Below are 21,647 nucleotides of genomic sequence, written 5' to 3'. Positions count from 1 at the left end.
CGACGCTACAAAAACATAATGCTACACTCTAACTACTTTAATTTAAGATAATACTGCGTAGGAGGAAAATACCTTTGCTAGAGATCTGAATTTTCGTGCTGCTACAAAGGCTTGGTTATGGGTGTTTAGATGCATTGGACTATCAGAAAACTACATAGACCCCATAGGATCACTATACGAGCATCATATATCACTCTAGAACAGCGTAGAAAGTATTGGGAGGCTAAGCCGGGCGGGAGAGAGGGAATAAGGGGGGGGGGGGAGTGAGTACATCCTTTTAATAAGCTTAAAGAAAGAGCAATTATCAAGGGATTGAATTGGGCGCTATCTACAAAATGACGGTTTGCTGAAGCCTGCACTAGAAACCCAGTGTAGAGAGGAAAGAAAGGAAGTCAGCGAGTACTAGCTCACAGTACATGATTACGACTGCAGAAAATTATTGGAAGGTGGTAACTCAGGGAAGCTTACTGTGGCAGAATGAAATAAGTATTTAGACCACCAGAATCTACCATTGAAAGGCAAGAAGACTGACAGGTTGAGATCCATAGTGCTACATCTTGCTGCTGATGTTCTACTTGTGCTTGCTGAAGATGAAGAGGTTGACGAAGAGGAGAATATTTTTTTGCCGAAATTATTTTTGCCGCTTTTTGGTTCTCATATTCTTTGACCATCCAGATCTTGCATGAAGGCGCAACGAGTTGTTTCAAAAAGTGGAAGAGCACAGAGAAAGGTCTGAAAGATCAACGAATAAGCAAGCTCAGACGAGCTATAACTTCGAAAACTAAATTGTGAATCCAGAAGCAACTCGAATTGCGAGAGAACGTCGTCAAAAGTTAGGTATACGTGTCGCTCAATAATTATTTAGACAACAGCAAGAACTTATAATGTACGATAATAGGATCGATCAAATAACGAACTATCCTTAGACAGTGGCGAAACTTTCTCAGTTTTAATTTCCAAAGGTCGGGAAAAAACTAGAAGAAATACTGAGGTTAAAGATTGCAGTCAGAGATGGAGAGATGGAAGAGGCCGTTGTTTTCAAGAAATGGCTGCTAAGGTCGTCAAGCCCAGATAATAGCTGCTAGAGGTAGTTCTAACAAGATCCTCCGAAACAGGGCAGATAGCGTAACCACCTCCAGATGGCAGCTTTGAGAGAACATAATCAGTAATACGAACCCAATTGGGTGGGACAACAACATGGCGGAGCTGAACAGAGGAAGAAGTGAAAGGATTTATCCCCTACAAAGAGGGAGGAAAGACATGCCCAATCAAATTACTCTTTGCCAATTAGAACGGTTTGCTAATTCAAAGGTTACTTGGAATACACAGAACACAGAGCGCATATCACGGTTCCCTTACACGAGCCAAGCCCAGTGGCTGGAGATGATCAGAATGCAGACCATATCTGCCTGTAATGGGACGTTTGATCGATAAAGGAGGCAGCTTTTGACACAGAGGAGGAGACAGCAACATTAAACTGAAACCGAAGCGGTCTGCAAGCCAACATTGTGCAAGAGCTGTAAATCACTGTTAAGCTGATATCGTACAAACGAGTTACTGGCCTACTGTGAGCTAGATCTGTTACAATCTCCTGTAGGCAGAATTTCCAATGTAAGGAAGATTTATGAATGTACTTTTGGCCAAAAAAAAAAAACCGCAATCCCCATAACATTGCAACGCCCTTGAGTTTGTTACTGAAATACGAGACTTAAAAATTAATCAAGTTTGTCATTTGTTAATGGGTGACGTATGTCAAACGTACAATTCTGCTAAAAATTTGACTCTCTTTGGAACCATTCCTAACTCACCCGAGATTGTTTCCACTAAAGTGCGGATTCAAGGGTACGTTCTCAAACAAATGATCCAGCTGGACTTATGTGACTTGGCCAGGATCACTGTTGAATGCTTAAATTGGTGCAACCAAACAACGTCAGCCTAACTAGAGTCTGATTGCATGTGGGAAAGGCTTCAAGCAGGACTCATTGTTAGTACGTTTACTCCCTGTAAGTTAAATATGTGCATTTGTTCCCATAGCGAAAGACATAAAAGTAGCCAATTAATTATAGGAGTTACCTGAACTGCAAGCAATGAATACGGTTGCCTTGTTGAGGCTATTACTAAGAAACTAAGGACGAAAGCACTGCAATCCTACTTATTCGCAAGACAATGCCTGGCAGTCAGTTTCAACTGACTGATACTGCGATTTGCTTACCTCTTGAATGTGTTATATTCTGTTGTAAGAAAAATACGTATACCTAAAGTTTCTGTCAACAGGATCTGGCTGCGAAGCCTCCACGATAGTGTTCATGAAATGTTAACTGATCGTAAAAAGCTATGCCAATTACTAGAGAACATTTGTCTTGCAAGAGTAGGAACTTAAAGCCACGCAGTGATGTCTTCGCCATCGAGATGGTCACTTTCATTTCACTTAGGATAGTGGGCCCGAAAATCACGGAATATGACCACTATAGTAACGCTTAGAACGTCCAGAGAAAACGGCACCCCAAACTTCAGGATTACGGAATCAACAATTGAACTTAAACTGAATCTTTCTAGACGATCTCGTTTGACTGCATGTCAGTGCCATAAAACTGGCTTTTTCAAATTCTTTAAGGAGCAACATAAAAATCAGAACGAACGTCACTGCGAAATTCAACCTCACCTGGGGTTTTGTAAGGTTACGAAATTTATTAGCAGCTTGTCTTACCTTGCCTTAGCCGACTTATTCAGTTCTCCATACTTCTGTACACTGATTATCAAAGAATACTGGTATCTTTTTATTAGACAAATTGTCCGAACATCCATGCATGTTGCTATTTGCCAAATTGTCTGGTCTTCTGTGTAAGATATCGGTCGATATGTACTCGGCACAAATCATGCACTTGACGGAAAAAGGAGATCCCCACTTTTTACTAATTATTAGAGAAGGAAGTGGTAGAACTTTACACGACAATTCGTGCTCATCGAACAGTAATGCGTCAAACTAATGCACTACCCTTAATGACAGTGTTAAGATGAACAATTGCATTTGAAGCAACAGTATAAGAAGAAATGTTACGAAACATCCCTTAGCGACACGGAATTTCCATTAAAAGCCATGAGAATTCTTCCTTTAATTGATTTAAAGAGTTCCATCGATTCGCATTGGCCCAAGTCAATATTTTTCCATTTCTCGTCAATCAAAAAAATCAAATTTCCTTCACGGAGTCCGCCATTTAAGGTAAAGCAGCTAAATTTATCCATCGATTACCAAGCAATCAAGCCGGACAACACGAAAGTCCTCCAAATGGTCAGTTGGCAGCCATTCCATATATATGTATATTTACAACAAATCAATTGTTAAACGCATCAACCAAGTATATCACCTCGCGGCGCCAACACAGATCCAAGGTTTCTTTGTATTGAGAGAGAAAAGTCAGAGGGCAATTAACTTCCATGATGCTCCGGGATTTATTTGACCAATTTACAAGTCGACATATTGTATTTTGTGAACCTACGCATCCAGTCTAAGTCCTATGTCTTTCCACGTATCTTCTACACGGAGAAAGTATAATTGGTGTCTATCAAATTCAACAAGGCAGTGAGCTTGTAAATGGTATAATATGCTTTAAAATCGGATCATTTGAGTAAAACGGCTACCCTTTGAATTTCTCGATGAAATAAACTGTTTGAAAACTATTCATCTCTTCCTTTAGACCAGTATTCCTTTGCGGATAAACAAAGAGTAAAGAAGGATCACGAATGGCAGCGCGAACAAGTTCCATGAAAATAAACTTTCTACCACGAGAATATTAATTCTAATGTTAAATCATTATACTTCATCCTCTGTGTGATTTGTAGAGTGTCTCTATTTTTGCTCGCTAGTGGCCGGGTGCAAACTTGCAGAAAATCGTCACATAGGAATGGATAATTTCCTTCCGAAAGAAGAGGAAGATTGCAATTCATGACAGAAAACTGAATTTACAGTCTATTATAACTCTGGCGGCAACTGTTCGGCAACAAGCAGGTCAGTTTGATAAACATTGAACTTTAAAGTATTTCGAAAGTCATCAACAGGGGTTAAGACTCCTCATTCCGTTTTGATCATCGCAAAACATGGCACGCAAGCAAATTGCACGGAATTTGATTCATATGCAAAAATTAACTTACTTAGATCACAAGGCCCAAAAGAGTAGTCTTAGGTTACCTAGTAAAAAGTTTCGCTGGTTGAAAGTAACTGTTAATTTGGACGAGATTTATCTATTCAGCTTGCAGCTTATGGAATTGGATAAATTGTTGTCTGATGATTGCTTTAAAATATATACATATATACATATATATTTAGTTTTTCAGCTCTGATAACATTTACCTACTCTCCCACAAAGAACCATGGTCACGTTAGTTTATTCTTCCCCCGCTTTAATTTCAGATACTATGCTGAAGACAAACTAATAGGTTTGACTCGTACGTTATTTCCCCAGTGATTAATTTTCACCGGCGAAGTCAATCGGTATCTCGAAGAATCATTCACTGGTTACGAGTTTTCATGACCTTAATATTTTCACTTGAATAATCTACGTACCTCTTTCAGCTCACGTTTTTCAAATTTAACAATCCCTCGGCTAAACAGTGGCTAAAAACATCTTCACTGTCTCTATTCAGGATTAATACTACACAAAAAAGCCACTATTCCTACAAGTTCAGGCACAAACTGCAAGTTTTAATGCGGCCTCGGTCACAATTAGGACAAATTATTTTATTCTCAGTAAAGGGAAGAACATTCAGTTTCAGTTAGGAGTAATAAAATATACCTTCAAAAGCAGAGTGAATGGCGGCAGCTTCGCGCAGTGAAGTTGACGAGGTTGTCTGCATGACCTTTTCATGTAAACTGGCATCATTCCACCTTTCTTCGTTCTAGAATATCTCCACTCACAAAACGAACCACTGTGGTTCTACAAATAACAAAATTCTAAACATTTAATAGGATTCTAGCGGTCATACTAGAATTTAGCAATAGATTGAAACCAAAAAGAAACATAACATATAATTGCCACATAAGTGATTGTGTGTATCGATCGATAGTCTCTGTTTACGCTCTAGCATAAAGCCAAGCATTTGCTATGGGCATGCCGCAAAATATGCTTGCTTTCTCTGGTAACACGTAGCAAACGACTTTCTCAGTAAAAACCTAAAGTTGGAAATCTTAAAGTAAGTTAAAAATTAAATCATTCGCAGTCATGAGCCTATTGTTTTTTAACACACATGATATACTTTAATCGGTATCTTGAAGACTATTCCACTGGTTACTCAGTGAAGTTTTCATGACGTCTCATATTTTCACTTGAATAATCCACGCACCTCTTTCACCCCAATTTACTTTAATAATCTTTTTACTCATGGTCAGTCCCTCGGCTAAGCAGTGGCTAAAACCATCTTCACTGCCTCTACACGAAAAGCTACTAGTCTCACAAGACCGAGAAAATTCTCTTTTTAAAATCAGGTAACACGTAGCGAAGGCCTTTCACAGTAAAAACCTGAATTTTGCAATCTTGAAGTAAGTTTAAAATAAAATCATTTGCGGCCATGAGACTATTGTAAGTTGTTTAACACACACATATATACTTTAATCGGTATCTTGAAGACTAATTCACTGGTGACTGGAATTTTCATGGCCTTTAATTCGCATTTTCACTTGAATAATCCACGCACCTCTTCCACCTCACATTTAATCATCTTTTTACTCATGATCAGTCCCTCGGCTAAACAGTGGCTAAAAACATCTTCACTGCCTCTTCTAGTATTCCAAAGGATTAATCTGACTACACGGAAAGCCACTAGTCCTACAAGTTCATGCACAAACTGCAAGTTTTAATGCGGCCTCAGTCACAATAAAGACAAATTATTTTATACTCCTAAAGGGAGGAACATTTATTTTCAGTTAGAAGTAATAAATGTACTTCAAAAGCACAATGAATGTACCTTCGCGCAGAGGAGTAGACGCGGTTGTCTTCTGGCCATGACCTCAGTTTTTGCATAAATTGCTATCACCTCAACCTTCTTCGTTCAAGAAGAGATTCATTCACAAAACGAGCCACTGTGGTTGTAAAAATATCAAAATTCAAAACATTTATTAGGATTCTAGCGGTCATACTACAATTTCTTTACTGGTCTTAAAGTCCTAACATATCTCCGAGGAGACCTCTCAGTATAAGCCCGGGGGTTTCTTGAGGTCTCCTCGCCACTTCTTACTTCTTTATTATTTACTCTAAACTTATGTACAATCCTAGTCTATTATTCATTGTAATTATAACTTTCTATGTTTGTATGTCGTGGTGAATAAATAAATAAAAAAAAATTAGCTATAGATTGAACCCAAAACGAAACAGAACGTATAATTGCCACATAACTGATTGTTTGTATCAATGGATCGAGTCTCCGGCTGTTTGCGCTCCAGCATAAAGTCAAGCATTTGCTGTGGGCATGCCGCAAAAACACGCTTGCTTTCTCTGGTAAAAACGTCATTCGCAAAAAAGTACTATGCTGAAGACAAACTAACAGGATCGACTCGCACGTTATTTCCCAAGTGATAATTTTTTACGAAATCAAGAATGGATGAGCTAGTGAATTATTTGATTCACACGCAAGTGCATCAGCTATCTTGAAACGTGACAGACGGAAAAATGAAGACCGAGATAATTCTCTTTTTAAAATTAGGTAACACGTAGCGAAGGACTTTCTCAGTAAAAACCCAAAGTTGGCAATCTTGAAGTAAGTTAAAAATTAAATCATTTGCGAATTGCGGCGATTAGCCTATTGTTGTTTGACACACGCATATATACTTTAATCGGTATCTTGAAAACTAATTCACTTGTTACTGGATTTTTCATGACCTCTCACATTTCTTAAGTTCACCTGAATAATCCACGCACCTCTTCCACCTCACATTTAATCATCTTTTTACTCATGATCAGTCCCTCGGCTAAACAGTGGCTAAAAACATCTTCACTTCCTCTAGTATTCCAAAGGATTAAATAAATACTACACGACAAGCCACTGGTTCTACAAGCTCATGCACAAATTGCAAGTTTTATTGCGGCCTCGGTCACAAATAAGACAAATTATTTTATACTCCTAAAGGGAGGAACATGTCCTCATGTCATTTCAACCTTCTTCGCTCTAGAAGATCTCCGTTCACGAAACGAGTCACTATGGTTCTAAAACTATCAAAATTCAAAACATTTATTACGATTCTCGCGGTTATACCAGCATTTAGCAATAGGTTGAACCAAAAAGAAACAGAACGTATAATTACTACGAAATAAAGAATGGATGAGCTAGTGAATGATTTGATTCACACGCAAGTGCATCAGCTATCTTGAAACGTGACATACGGACAAATGAAGACCGAGAAAATTGGCTTGTTTTAAAATTAGGTAACACGTAGCAAAGGACGTTTACAATAAAAACCTGAAGTTGGTAATCTTGAAGTAAGTTAAATATTTAAATCATTTGCGGCCATGACCCTACTGTTGTTTAACACAGACATAATCCACGACCCTCTTTCACCTCAATTTTTTCTTAATTTAATAATCTTTCAGTTTACTCATGATCAGTCCCTCGGCTAAGCAGTGGCTAAAAACATCTTCTCTGCCTCTACACGGAAAGCCACTAGTCCTACAAGTTCATGCACAAACAGCAGGTCAGTTTATATTACGCGAGGCATGTGGCCTCCGTCGCCGCGAATTAACACAAATTATTTGATACTCGTAAAGGGAATAACATTTAGTTTCAGTTAGAAGGAATAAAAAATGCCTTCAAATTCACAGCGAATGCACCTTCGCGCAGTGGAAAACGTGCGGTTATCTTCTGCATGACCTTTTTGTATAAATTGGCATTATTCCACCGGCAGGCCTTTCTTCGTTGTAGAAGATCTCACCAATAGCAAATGCATTCACGAAACGAGCTACTATGGTTCTAAAACTATTAAAATTCAAATTCTAGCGGTCAAGTACTAGAATTTAGCTATAGATTGAACCCAAAAAGAAACAGAACATATAATTACCACTTAACTGATTGTTTGTAACAATCGGTAGAGTCTCTGTTTACGGCTACAGCATAAAGTCAAGCATTTGCTATGGGCACGCCGCAAAACATGCTCGCTTTTTTCTAGTGGAAATGTCATTATTTCGCAATAAATATTCAACTGGTATAAGTTGAATCGATTTACTTAAAGGTGAAAAATTCAAATGGAGCAAAGATTCGACACTAAGCAAAGCCTAGTGCAATAACAGGATTAGTGAAACATCGATTCAGTTCCATTCATTTTCTTTTTAAATAGTAAATGTGGCAAAACTCAAAAGCCGTTTCGGGAGACAATGCTTATCGAATCGATCTGTTGTTTGTCGCATATGTTAACAAATGATTCAAACACGAGCAGAGATTCTGTTACTGGTTCAGCGTAGTTAACGCCTCAGTGAAATCCTAAATTGTAGTCACTTTCGTAGATATGTATTAACGATACTGCAAAACATTTCCACATGGTGCAATTGATTTGTTTTATTTACTTCCTTTTGTGCGAAAAACAAATATGCGATTTTCGCCTATTCGTTACCGTGACCCAATGAAGCGTCACAAATACGCTGTTGTTCGCTCTCACCTTGGTTATTTTAGAAAATGTATTGAAATTGTCTTGATCAATGAAAAACTTCTAGTGGTTTGAAATCCATTATCCTTGATTGAAGGTTTTGAGTTCTGAAAGTTCTTTTGATTCGTAGGGGTCTTAGGGTTGAACAAACCGTAATACATGAGGACTCCTCCCTTAAACAACTACAGCGATACGCCATACTGACCTTCTCTGCCGGTTCATGCAAACAAGTAATCTTCTCTGAAGGCTGATGTTTCTTGCTGGGATCAGAATCTTTGTTCCTCGATCGCAAACTGAAGACCACATGAAGTGCTTTCAATGTATATAAGTTTTGTCTCCGTGCGAATTCAATTTGTTGCGACGAAAAAGTTCCCAAATTTTCCCCAAAATTGTCTTCTTGCATTGAAGAAGTCACGGAAATTAACTATGCACCAAACCTTAATTGACCATACCCCACCTCCTGTGAGGAAAAGGAGAGGTACAGTCGAGGAATGTGACGCAATGGAAACTTTTGACCGTTTTAGTGGACTGTCTGAGAAAAATTTTCTCAGACGTTTAGAGACTTTTGACCATCCACAAATTCCCTGCAATGGGTATTTCAACAAAAAATCTCAGCTAAGTTCAAAAGCGGCACCACTGCCGCGCCCTACCCCACTGCGGATCGGTTTTCGCCAGTGGAAGGCATGTGCAAAGCAATAAATCCAAAAACTCTGGAATCCGAGTATCCGGAAATCTGGAAGGCGGAATCCGCAATACAGAATTGGAAACTATTTGAGAGAAACTGCAAAATTATATTAGCCACTATTAGCAGGGCGGGATCAACGCCAACACAATTTTAAAAATATGATTATTTGTACTCAGCGCTCTCTCCCCGCTCCACCTCAATCCTCCGAAGTGGCCTTTTTTTGGATTATCCTTTCCACTCACTTAATTGACTCACGTAGTCCCCCCCCCCCCTACCCCTAATGAGGGCATTTTTTTTTACCCTATCTCACTGAAAGTGAACGGTGCCTCAGTTTTGATCTCCCTTCCGAGAACACGACTATGCTGGAGTCATTTCATATTTCAAAAAACTTTTAAAGCTTTTATTTCCCGCTTAGACGATGAGACGATGGGGTGGGCACATGTTGCTTTTAAAACATCTTCTCAACTGGACCCATTGCGTAATGTCTCACATTGTAAGTACGTTCTTCATCTTCTTAGGGAAAGTAAATCAATATGTAATCATTAACTACATAAATCTGCTAATGTGGTAAACGGTACCTTGCTGACATCTACCCGATTTTCTCCTAAAGGGACATCTCATCCAGTATAATGAAGATTTTTTTATAGCAGAGCTCCGCGCGCCGGAGGCGTGCTCGCGGAGCCCCATACTTAAAAGAAAGTTTGGGAAACCCAATGGATGCGAAAAATTTTGGCTTGGTTATGACGTCATTCTGTCCGTACGCAATCCGACAATGCTAATGCGCCCGTGTTTGTTTGGCGGGAAGTTGCATGGCGAGATAGTTTGGCAAGATGCGTTTACAACAGAAATGCTAAAGAACAAAAAAATACAAAGACAATTTATACGTATTCGTTGGATATGTTGACAAACGTGGAACGAAGAGAAAAAAAGAGAAAAAGAAAACAAAAAAGCGCAGACGATTAAGCAGAGTTCAACGTTGAAGACAGCGATGGATAGCAAAGAAAAGTGAGAAAAGAAGGGAAAAAGAAAAGTAAGTTTAAAGAAGCCTCACATTTGCCTATATCACCCGTTCGTGATCAGTTATGGTAACTTTTAGAACTCTAAAATAGCTTTACATAGACACTTTAATCCCTTTCGATACCAGAGATATTCGAGAAGAAGTTAATTTTGAAAAATTTGCTTCGTGGCCGTGTGTTTTTTCATTTGCAGCGCACGGCCCTTATGTGTTTGTAAACAAACACAATTAGGCTTAAGTTACAAAGCTCTGAAATAATTCTATCAAACACCAAAGAGTACGTTTCGGTATTCTCCTTTTGTTAACGTTTACTTAGAGACTAGAATTATTACCAATTAAGAGCTTTAATATCCAATAATTTTTCCCCGGGAGCTTACTTGCTCTCGCAAAAAATACCATGTTTACGTGATTACGACGGCCGTTTAAACAGATTTGTAAACCAAAAAGGTCTCTTCCCGGAAAAAATCGATAATTTTTCTTTGTGTTACGTCTTTCAAGCTTTACACAGATATTTTAATCGTTTATTAAATTCTCGATACCATCGATATTCGTGTAGAAATTAATTTTTGAACATTTTGTTTCGTGGCCGTGTTTTTTATTTTATTCGCACCTTACGGCATTCATGTGTTCGTAAACACACACAAGTTTAAAAGCTCTGAAATAATTCTACCAAACACCAAAGACTATTTTCCCGTATTCTCCATTTGTTAACGTTTATTCAGAGACTAGAGTTATTACTTTAGGACCAGAATTGACACAGTTTTGGAGTTCCAAACATATTTACCCGGGAGCTAACCTGCTATCGCAGAAAATGTCATGTTTAAGTGATTCCGACGGCCGTTTACAGATCATTTATAAACAAAAATGCTTTCTTCCAGGCAACAATCGATAATTTTATTTATGTTACGTGTTTAAAGTGCCCCTAACCCTTCAATTTGTTTTCTTTTGGTACATTTCCATATCTTTCAAGAACTCATTTTCGAAAAAAATTTTGAGAAATATTGAATCCTTTTTTTTTACGAGCGCTAGAAGTGAAGGCAGTCTTGTCGATATTTTCACCTATCGTTCGCACTATTAGTCCCCCACTCGGCCAAATGCGTCCAAACATGGAGCGTGACGTAAGAAAAAGAGATCGTGCAAAAATATCCAAAGATTCGCGGTAATGCTTCAATTGTAAACAGAGAAAATGGTTGAAAAATGTGTGGTTTTTGGATGCAGCAACTCTCGAAATGTAGAGAAAGGAATCAGCATGCATAAGATTCCTTCTGAATCTTCCTAATGTCCTTTTCTTACGTCACAGCAAAGAAAGTGTCAAATATCGGACGCTTCTCATTGGCTCGTTCCTAATGAGCCGACGAGACAAAAATTTGTTCAGCGGGGCTTTAAGCGCGCAAAAATTTAAAAATTTCGGTAACTTTTAGCGCTCGTAAAAAATTAAGGATTCAATCTTTCAAAAAAAATTTTTAGAAAATGAGTTCTTCACAGCTATGGAAATCTACCAAAAGGAAACAAATTGAAGGGTTAGGGGCACTTTAAAGCTTTACGCAGATGCTGTTATCGTTTATTAAATTCTCGATACCATCGATATTCGTTTAGAAATTAATTTTTGTACACTTGTACAATATTGTTTCATGGCCGTGTTTTTTTCATTCGCACCACACGGCTCTCATGTGTTTGTAAACAGACACAAGTTAATTCTACCATACACCAAAGACTATTTCCCGTATTTTCCATTTGTTGACGTTTATTTAGAGACTAGAATTATTACTATAGGAGCAGAATTGACTCAGTTTTGAATTTCCAAACATTTTCCCCCGGGCCGGTAACTTGCTCTTACACAAAAAATATTATCATGACGTGTAATTCGACGGCCGTTTACAAATCATTTGTAAACGAAAATGCTTTCTTCCAGGCAGCAATCGATAATTTTTCTTTATGTTACGTGTTTCAGCTTTACACAGATACATTAAACGTTTCAATACCACTAATATTCGCAGAGAAATTGTTTTTTTTAACATTTGGTTTTGAAGCCGTGTACATGCAATGCCTTTGCGCCGCTCTGCTTCCATGCGCTTGCACTGGATAAACACGCACAAGTTTTAAATGCTCTAATATTTCGGGCCACAACTAAGCGTTGAAGTCTAAATTTTTGTAAAGGCCAAAAATTTTTTAGTAGGAGCAATATGGACTGAGTTATGAATTTTCAGACAGTTTTATCCGAGCGCCAAATATATCAGGGAACCCTGTTTAGCAACGACGACGACAGCAAGATGGCTGAAAATGACCAACAAAAACAATCGCTCCGCACGTGCATTTTAAATTTTGGTACATTTCTTTGCCGTCCTCCAAAAAATAACAAAGTTAAATGACCTAATTTAAGGTTTTGCGGAGAATATGAGCAAACGACAGTGAGTTTTTCTTTCTCTGTTAACTTGAACGCAACTCCTACCAATTTGGGCAACTTGTTAGCCGTTTCCTAGTCTAATGCGTTTCCGAGAAACAATCAATAATTTTTCCTTATTTCACGTGTTTCAAGCTTTACAAATGTACTTCAATCGTTTCGATAGGAGAAATATTCTTGGAGAAACTAATTTTTGAACTTTTTATTTCGGGGCAGTTTCGTTCGCACCGCACGGCTCTCATTCAGTTGCAACTTTGCCAAGCAACCAAGGGTGATTTCCCCGTGTTCTCCTTTTCTTGACGTTTATTTAGATTTCAGTAGGAGAAATTTGACTGAGTTGTAAATTTTACACAATCATGTTATGAAGATAGAATATAAGTTTAATTCAGGAGTAAACTAACAACGATAAAACTTAATGTCAGGCTATCCAATTCCTACCGCTTGAAAATCCGCGAAAATAGCCGGATCGATAAAAATAGCAAACGGTGGATCTAAAGAAGGAACTTAATTTCTTCCACAAAATTTGACCTACTCCTTCCTCCTACCAAAAGGACAACGTTATGCCCAATTATCATTCGTTGTAAGAAGAAGTAGCGAGTTGAAAGCACTTACATGGTCGCCATGACTGATTTCAGTTTCTCAACTGAACAAATGTCAATCCTATCCAAGTTTTTAGCTTTGACACAAATAATCCGGCTTTTGCTGATTCCTGTAAGAACTGGCACGAAAACTAACGTTAAGGAATTCCCCTTTCTAGCTGCAGCACTTGATTTCCATGTATTTGTGGTACAAACAACCCGGCTTAAACAGTCGAACACCAAAGAACTTGAGAGAATTAAGTCGTTGTTTTTGGACACAAAATTAAGAAACCAACGGAATGTAGAACTGGCGTGTTCAGCCAATGAGGAGCGAGTATTTTCGCCACTCGACCAATCAAGGGTAAGTAACTTTGTCTTCCGTAAAAGAAAAATCAAGTAAAATTGCGCTCCATTGCAACAAATCAGCATTCAAAAAAAAAATTTGCTCTCTTTATTGCATTGTTATTGTCTGGGCAGTTTGCTGCATATGCACTAAAAATATATATAACTGCAGAAAGAATGAGGAACTGGTGAGGTTATTACGTTCATACGCTAAGCAGATTTTTATAAATGCTATGATAAAAATTGACTTTTAGGCTTGGCTAAATATTTATATTAGTTTAAATCGGCTATCTGGCAACTCAGAATCTTTTCTGAGGAGTCTTGTGGACGTGAGGGATTGTGGGGCCCTTTGGGAGCTTGGGGATGATAAGACGAAATTTTTAAAACATGGAGTTTTTAAACCAGCAGTCAATGTTTTAGGTGAGAAATATTTAACAACATGTATATTACCTCCCCACCCCCTCCTTATGGAGAGAGCTGAAATTTATTTTTACACCTTTGGTCCATGTTTTCAACGAGATACTGGAGGAGTAAACGGTCAGATGTCAATCATTCGTAACTTGACCCACACAATTACCGAGAAGCGAAAGCCACCGCTTGAGTGTTACAATTGTAGGTTCTGTAAAAGGAAGGTTTTCTGAAACACGAATTGACTCTCACATCGTTATCGAAAGTTAGTTGAGCCGTTAGGCACCATACACTTGAGTAGTAAAAAGGTATAAATTAAGGAACAGGAGAGTATCGTCCGAAAACGTGGAGTTTCGAAAGATGGCGGCGCCGCGCTTGGATAGGATAGGGCGTTGAGTAGAAATAATCAAATATTAAACATTGGACTATGTCAGCTGGGGCACATGTGCAGAAGAGTCCGGTTGAGACTAATTTACACACAACTCGTCACTGGATTTTTGCTTTTTCGCCATTGCAAGAGCTTTCAAAAATATCGCCACAGACAAATTCTCAAAATCTGTAATTACTAAAGAACGTTTGTAAAGAAACATTTGAGCTGATTTTCTGAAGATGAACGCGATTCAAACAGATGAAAACAGCTTCCTGAACCCTCCAGCGGCATTTGAAAAAGTTGGCCCAACCATTTCAAATGCTTCTCATCAACGTGCGCATGTGGTGATATGTGACATAATCCCTGCTTTAACGTCCTCCATCTTGCGTTTGCTTATCACTCGTCAGACTCTGCTAACACCGTGGATAGTGAAGTTTTGTGAGAATATATAAATAATATTGGACTTCCTTCAAGATATAGTTTTCAAATTCAGGATTCCGGATCCCGGATTCTGGATTGCGATTGTTGGATTCCAGTTCTGGATTCTGGTTCGGTTCCGGGTTCCGGTTCCAAATTTTCCACACAGCGGGCGGCTGGAAACCTCTTGTCAAAGCAGTTTATCGACGCGGTGAAAACAGAATAGCGTCTGACCAATCAGGGGGCCGAAATTATGTCATTATTAATTTGCGCTCCGTCCCTAATGGCTTAATTTGGCTGATAATGAATCATATCAAATTGGAGAAAAAAATATCCGCCAAAAGCTGCCTTGTAGTGTTCAACAGAGATATCATTATAAGCAAATGCCATTTTCGAGAGAATTTCGCGAGGTTGACGGTAAAAAAAAATCCTGTTTAGATCTGTAAGTGCAAAATAAGGCGTTCCAAACATGCATTAAACTAAACATTTCTTTTATTCCAATTTAAATTCAAAAAACATCGAACGTAATCTAAGAAGAGTGCGTTACCCAAGCAATTCCGGTGCGATGCATTCAGAGTACGAGTTTTTGTCGAGGTTCAAAGGTCTAGGATCACATTGATGTATGGCGTCTTGAAAGCCGTCGTCTTTTTATCGACCTACAGATCAGATATAAAGCAGTGCACAGTCACCGATCGAGTACTAGTCGACTACTAGTCGAGTACTATCGACCAAGTATCAAACGTCGTATCGATGAGAAATACGAGTCTCGAAGTCTCGTTTCTTTGCGGTTCTTTTATACGTCTCACTTCTTCACGTCACGGGGAAAATATTTTTAAACATGTGGTAAATTAAGTTTACAGTGATTTGGATGCAATTATAACGGCCAAAAAAATTACAATTGTAACTTTAAAATATAGATTTTGTAATCGAAACGTTGATGATTAGCTGATGTCGTTGTTTGACGTACATTTCAAAAGTGTGATTGGACAAAACGAAGTTTATCCGTTGCTTACCAGTGGAAGCTCTCGTAAGCGTACACCTTCTGAACGCGAAAAAGGTGTCCGTCACAGGAGCTGGCCGCTTACGAGAATGGCTGGCAGGCTAGCCGGAGCTTACTCAACCAACAATAAAAACATTGGGAATGAACAACAAATACCACCGTATTAACTGATTTTGTTATTATTACGCGATAGACCGTGTCTAAAATTGGGTTCGGTACATTCTTCATGGTAGCTATAAATAAATCTGCACATTAATTACGCGGGATGCCCGCAGGGCTTTTGGTCGAGTATCTTTTTTTTTTCTTTGTCGTAGCTTCAAATCTGCACATGAATTTCGGTCGAGTATCTTTTTTTTTGCCTTTGTTGTTGCTTCAAACTCTGCTTTCTCTTAGAAGTGATCTATTGTTCTGATTGTCTTCAACAAAAACGGCCCAATGATAATCTATTATCGCCGCGTATAACACGAGGGAGGGGACCCACTCATCCCTACCTGTGTGACGTCAAGTCATCAAATCATCATTTTAGGCTGGGGCCAAAAGGTTTTTTTTTTTTCAAAGTGCATATGGCGGCCGCATGAATGAATTTAAGACTTTAATCTGCCGTTTTGAGAAAGAAATTAAAACAACCTTTTTAAAGCGGTTAATCGAAAAAATAACTTTTAAGTAATACTCGTCAGTTAAAACGGTGGAAATTGGAAAGTTTACTGCGAAGAAATTACGCTATGACAAACAGATCGAATAATTCAATGCAAAGGAAACTAGACCAGAGGTCAAAGCTTATAAGATCATTACTGGTGCGTAGATGCCTAAGCGCTACTGCTTATCGACCAAGCAAAAAAAAGTAAAAATTTGATTGTCAATTTTTACTAAAAGTTTTTATTTAGGAAAGCTTTGTGCCTGTTTGTCTTTCTATTTTCTTGATGAAAACCAGTAACTGACAATTCGTAACCAGAATATAATTAGCGCTGACGATAAGGTTTGTAATCCATGCCTGTAACAATCACGAGAATTTCCGGTATCTGTCAGATTGCTGTTATCTCGCGGTATCATTAAGAGCAAAGAAAATCGATTGATAATTAACTACTAAAAGCTCGTCATTTTATGCAATCAACGATCTCGAACTCCAATGAATTAAACGTTATCAGCCATTCATTTCAAAGTTAATGCTTACATCGACCCAAGCATCCCGCGTAACGCTCGAAAAAGCGTCTTGTCTTATAAAAGTAATGAGAAGTTATTAAAATATCAAGAAAATTCACCTTGGGTGATCATATCCTTAATTCTCATGACCTCAGGGGTTGAATAAACATTGATATTGCAAGGAGAAATTTGATGCTGATCACCGTTAGGGATTAAAGGGTTAAGGAAACTGTAACATTTCATACAAAAGCGAGTTTTAAGAAGCTACTATGGCAACGGCGACAAAAACCTCATAAAACAATCGCTGAGGGTAAAAGGAGGAAAGAGTTTGCGGAATGGTATGTGGAATGGCGTGCGGAATGGCATAATTATGCGAAATACGATTTACGCGGGGAATAAATTAACTGAAGAGCGCATCCTGTTTTCGCGCCAATTTTATAAGAGCAGCAGTTTTTTCGATGTTGCGGACTATTAAACAACCAAACAACAGATCGAGGATTAGAAAATATACGCCTGGGATAGAACATGTCTGATCGCTGGTTAGGAAGTGACAGTGAAGAAATCGATGAAGTTTCGCATTCAAGGAACTAAGAATAAATTAAATTTCTAGTTGACAAAAAGAACGTGGCAGCGAGTAGCCTAGACAAAAAGCAACACCAGACTGGAGAAATAACATCAGTCCAAGGCCAAAACTATTATGTGAGAAATTTTAAATTTAAACTCGGTCATTTTATGAGACTCTTCGACGGTTACAATTTGTACAACTCATGGGAAAAATATGTTCTACTTTTTCTCACCTCACATTTTCGTCGAGCGACGAGTACGCAAGTCCCTGTTGAGCTGCTGAGCTAGCTACCCAGCTATTTAATACGGCGATTGAGGTAGCTATAGTTCAGTTACGCGTTATCGAACTAAACATATCCGTCTTGAACTAAGGTCTTTCAGTGCCAGACGTCCCAACCTAAAATGAGATTTAAAAGCGAAAAAGCCCTAGAACAAAAAAGCAGATGACAAGTATGGTGTCTAATTATCGACACTTGTTGTTTGAAAGGTTGTGAAAATATTCTTATCACAAATGTATTTTGGTTAAATTGTTGTTCATTTTCCCGCTCATGATAAATGAATCATCGAGCATACAGGGTATGAGAATTGATCTTTCACCGAGGGTTTAAAAAAAAAGAAAAAAAGGGTTATTATTTGCCCTCGGTAAAGGATCAATCTTTGTCCTGAGAAGACTTCACGCTGCCACGTTATTTTTGTCAACCGAAATCGCATGGAGTAAAGTGAACATGAAATTTAATTTACTATGAATTTAATCATAGTTCCTTGAATGCGAAAACTATAAACAGTTTTCATCGCTTTCTTTACCCTCACTTCTTCCAAATCAACAATCAAACGATCAAATCCTCGAATTGTTGTTAATATTTAGCAAGAGTCCGTAACATCAAAAAAGCTGCTGCTCTTATAAAATTGGCTCGAAAACATGACACGCCCTTCACTTAATTTATTTCCCGCGTAAATCGTATTTCGTATAATTATGCCTTTCCGCACGCCATTCCACATACCATTCCGCAAACTCTTTCCACCTTTTACCCTCACCGTAAAACAATAGGATTTAATAAGAAAAACAATTGCCCTACGCGTGAATCGTCGAAACAACATAAAATGACGTGAAATGACCAAATTCCCTACTATCTTAAAAGTACAAGGTCAGTCAAAATTTTCCAATATTCGAATAAGGCTGCATTCATTATGTATGCTACAGGGGGGGGGGGGGGGGGGCGCAGAGGATTTTTTTTTCAGCGGCTCGGTTTTTTATATCCCCCCCAAGGTCCATACAAATTTTCAGAACCCCCCCAAGCAATCAGCCGAAAAATGAATACCCCCCCTCCCCCCTCACAAGAAATATCAAAATAAATATCTGTATAATAGTAAGAGACATGTTTAATAAGAACATCGAGAGAGCTTTGACTGTTTATGTCATACCTATGCCAGCCAATTTAAGTAGCGCGAATTAGGTATAGATAGCCTGCCAGCTCGTGTACGAGTACTACCAGGAGTATTTTGAGCTAATTTTCTGAAGATGAACGCGATTCAAACAGATGAAAACAGCTTCCCGAACCCTCCAGCGGCTTTTGAAAAAGTTGGCCAAACCATTTCAAATGCTTCCTGTCAACGTGCGCATGTGGTGATATGTGACATAATCCCTGCTTTAACGTCCTCCATCTTGCGTTTGCTTATCACTCGTCAGACTCTGCTAACACCGTGGATAGTGAAGTTTTGTGAGAATATATAAATAATATTGGACTTCCTTCAAGATATAGTTTTTAAATTCAGGATTCCGGATCCCGGATTCTGGATTGCGATTGTTCTGGATTCTGGTTCGGTTCCGGGTTCCGGTTCCAAATTTTCCACACAGCGGGCGGCTGGAAACCTCTTGTCAAAGCAGTTTATCGACGCGGTGAAAACAGAATAGCGTCTGACCAATCAGGGGGCCGAAATTATGTCATTATTAATTTGCGCTCCGTCCCTAATGGCTTAATTTGGCTGATAATGAATCATATCAAATTGGAGAAAAAAATATCCGCCAAAAGCTGCCTTGTAGTGTTCAACAGAGATATCATTATAAGCAAATGCCATTTTCGAGAGAATTTCGCGAGGTTGACGGTAAAAAAAATCCTGTTTAGATCTGTAAGTGCAAAATAAGGCGTTCTAAACATGCATTAAACTAAACATTTCTTTTATTCCAATTTAAATTCAAAAAACATCGAACGTAATCTAAGAAGAGTGCGTTACCCAAGCAATTCCGGTGCGATGCATTCAGAGTACGAGCTTTTGTCGAGGTTCAAACATTGATGTATGACGTTTTGAAAGCCGTCGTCTTTTTATCGACCTACAGATCAGATATAAAGCAGTGCACAGTCACCGATCGAGTACTGGTCGACTACAAGTCGAGTACTATCGACCAAGTATCAAAAGTCGTATCGATGAGAAATACGAGTCTCGAAGTCTCATTTCTTTGCGGTTCTTTTATACGTCTCACTTCTTCACGTCACGGGGAAAATATTTTTAAACATGTGGTAAATTAAGTTTACAGTGATTTGGATGCAATTATAACGGCCAAAAAAAATTACAATTGTAACCTTAAAATATAGATTTTGTAATCGAAACGTTGATGATTAGCTGATGTCGTTGTTTGACGTACATTTCAAAAGTGTGATTGGACAAAACGAAGTTTATCCGTTGCTTACCAGTGGAAGTTCTCGTAAGCGTACACCTTCTGAACGCGAAAAAGGTGTCCGTCACAGGAGCTGGCCGCTTACGAGAATGGCTGGCAGGCTAGCCGGAGCTTACTCAACCAACAATAAACACTGGGAATGAACAACAAATACCACCGTATTAACTGATTTTGTTATTATTACGCGATAGACCGTGTCTAAAATTGGGTTCGGTACATTCTTCATGGTAGCTATAAATAAATCTGCACATTAATTACGCGGGATGCCCGCAGGGCTTTCGGTCGAGTATCTTTTTTTTTTCTTTGTCGTAGCTTCAAATCTGCACATGAATTTCGGTCGAGTATTTTTTTTTTTGCCTTCGTTGTTGCTTCAAACTCTGCTTTCTCTTAGAAGTGATCTATTGTTCTGATTGTCTTCAACAAAAACGGCCCAATGAAAATCTATTATCGGCGCGTGTATCACGAGGGAGGGGACCCACTCATCCCTACCTGTGTGACGTCAAGTCATCAAATCATCATTTGAGGTTGGGGCCAAAAGGTTTTTTTTTTCAAAGTGCATATGGCGGCCACATGAATGAATTTAAGACTTTAATCTGCCGTTTTGAGAAAGAAATTAAAACAACCTTTTTAAAGCGGTTAATCGAAAAAATAACTTTTAAGTAATGCTCGTCAGTTTAAACGGTGGAAATTGGAAAGTTTACTGCGAAGAAATTACGCTATGACAAACAGATCGAATAATTCAATGCAAAGGAAACTAGACCAGAGGTCAAAGCTTATAAGATCATTACTGGTGCGTAGATGCCTAAGCGCTACTGCTTATCGACCAAGCAAAAAAAAGTAAAAATTTGATTGTCAATTTTTACTAAAACGTTTTATTTAGGAAAGCTTTGTGCCTGTTTGTCTTTCTATTTTCTTGATGAAAACCAGTAACTGACAATTCGTAACCAGAATATAATTAGCGCTGACGATAAGGTTTGTAATCCATGCCTGTAACAATCACGAGAATTTCCGGTATCTGTCAGATTGCTGTTATCTCGCGGTATCATTAAGAGCAAAGAAAATCGATTGATAACTAACTACTAAAAGCTCGTCATTTTATGCAATCAATGATCTCGAACTCCAATGAATTAAACGTAATCAGCCATTCATTTCAAAGTTAATGCTTACATCGACCCAAGCATCCCGCGTAACGCTCGAAAAAGCGTCTTGTCTTATAAAAGTAATGAGAAGTTATTAAAATATCAAGAAAATTCACCTTGGGTGATCATATCCTTAATTCTCATGACCTCAGGGGTTGAATAAACATTGATATTGCAAGGAGAAATTTGATGCTGATCACCGTTAGGGATTAAAGCGTTAAGGAAACTGTAACATTTCAGACAAAAGCGAGTTTTAAGAAGCTACTATGGCAACGGCGACAAAAACCTCAT

General features: G+C 38.5%; 2 protein-coding genes and 2 long non-coding RNA genes across 6 annotated transcripts in view; 2 read left to right on the top strand and 2 right to left on the bottom strand.

Moving 5' to 3' along the window:
* Positions 1-5,445, bottom strand: part of LOC146452407 (uncharacterized) — a 29,279-nt gene extending 23,834 nt beyond the window's left edge. The window contains exon 1 of the long non-coding RNA XR_014859758.1: positions 4,883-5,445. This is a non-coding gene — a long non-coding RNA (uncharacterized LOC146452407). The remainder of the gene's footprint in view (positions 1-4,882) is intronic.
* Positions 1-21,647, top strand: part of LOC146452404 (uncharacterized) — a 100,450-nt gene that overhangs the window by 45,979 nt on the left and 32,824 nt on the right. The window lies entirely within an intron of this gene.
* The window catches only part of LOC146452406 (uncharacterized), a 96,043-nt gene that overhangs the window by 61,872 nt on the left and 12,524 nt on the right, over positions 1-21,647 (bottom strand). The window contains exons 2-4 of the mRNA XM_085097929.1: positions 8,829-9,080; positions 7,146-7,193; positions 5,959-6,033 (exon numbers count right to left, since the gene is read on the bottom strand). Of these exons, the coding sequence (XP_084954055.1) occupies positions 5,959-6,033; positions 7,146-7,193; positions 8,829-9,026 (321 nt within the window). The 5' untranslated portion in view covers positions 9,027-9,080. The remainder of the gene's footprint in view (positions 1-5,958; positions 6,034-7,145; positions 7,194-8,828; positions 9,081-21,647) is intronic.
* The window catches only part of LOC146452405 (uncharacterized), a 45,673-nt gene continuing 25,774 nt past the window's right edge, over positions 1,749-21,647 (top strand). Inside the window, exon 1 of one of the 3 annotated variants that reach the window (XM_085097926.1) lies at positions 1,749-1,984. The gene's annotated coding sequence lies outside the window, so the exon portion shown is untranslated. Of the gene's footprint in view, positions 2,004-11,204; positions 13,664-21,647 lie in introns of those variants that run through there. The other 2 variants (XM_085097924.1, XM_085097925.1) reach the window with 2 other exon arrangements.

This window comes from Pavona decussata, unplaced genomic scaffold, assembly GCF_977016875.1.
Source record: "Pavona decussata unplaced genomic scaffold, jaPavDecu1.1 SCAFFOLD_371, whole genome shotgun sequence".
In the NCBI taxonomy this organism is placed as follows: domain Eukaryota; kingdom Metazoa; phylum Cnidaria; class Anthozoa; order Scleractinia; family Agariciidae; genus Pavona; species Pavona decussata.
Note: the sequence above shows the minus strand (reverse complement) of the source record. Positions and strands in the feature narration are given on the sequence as shown.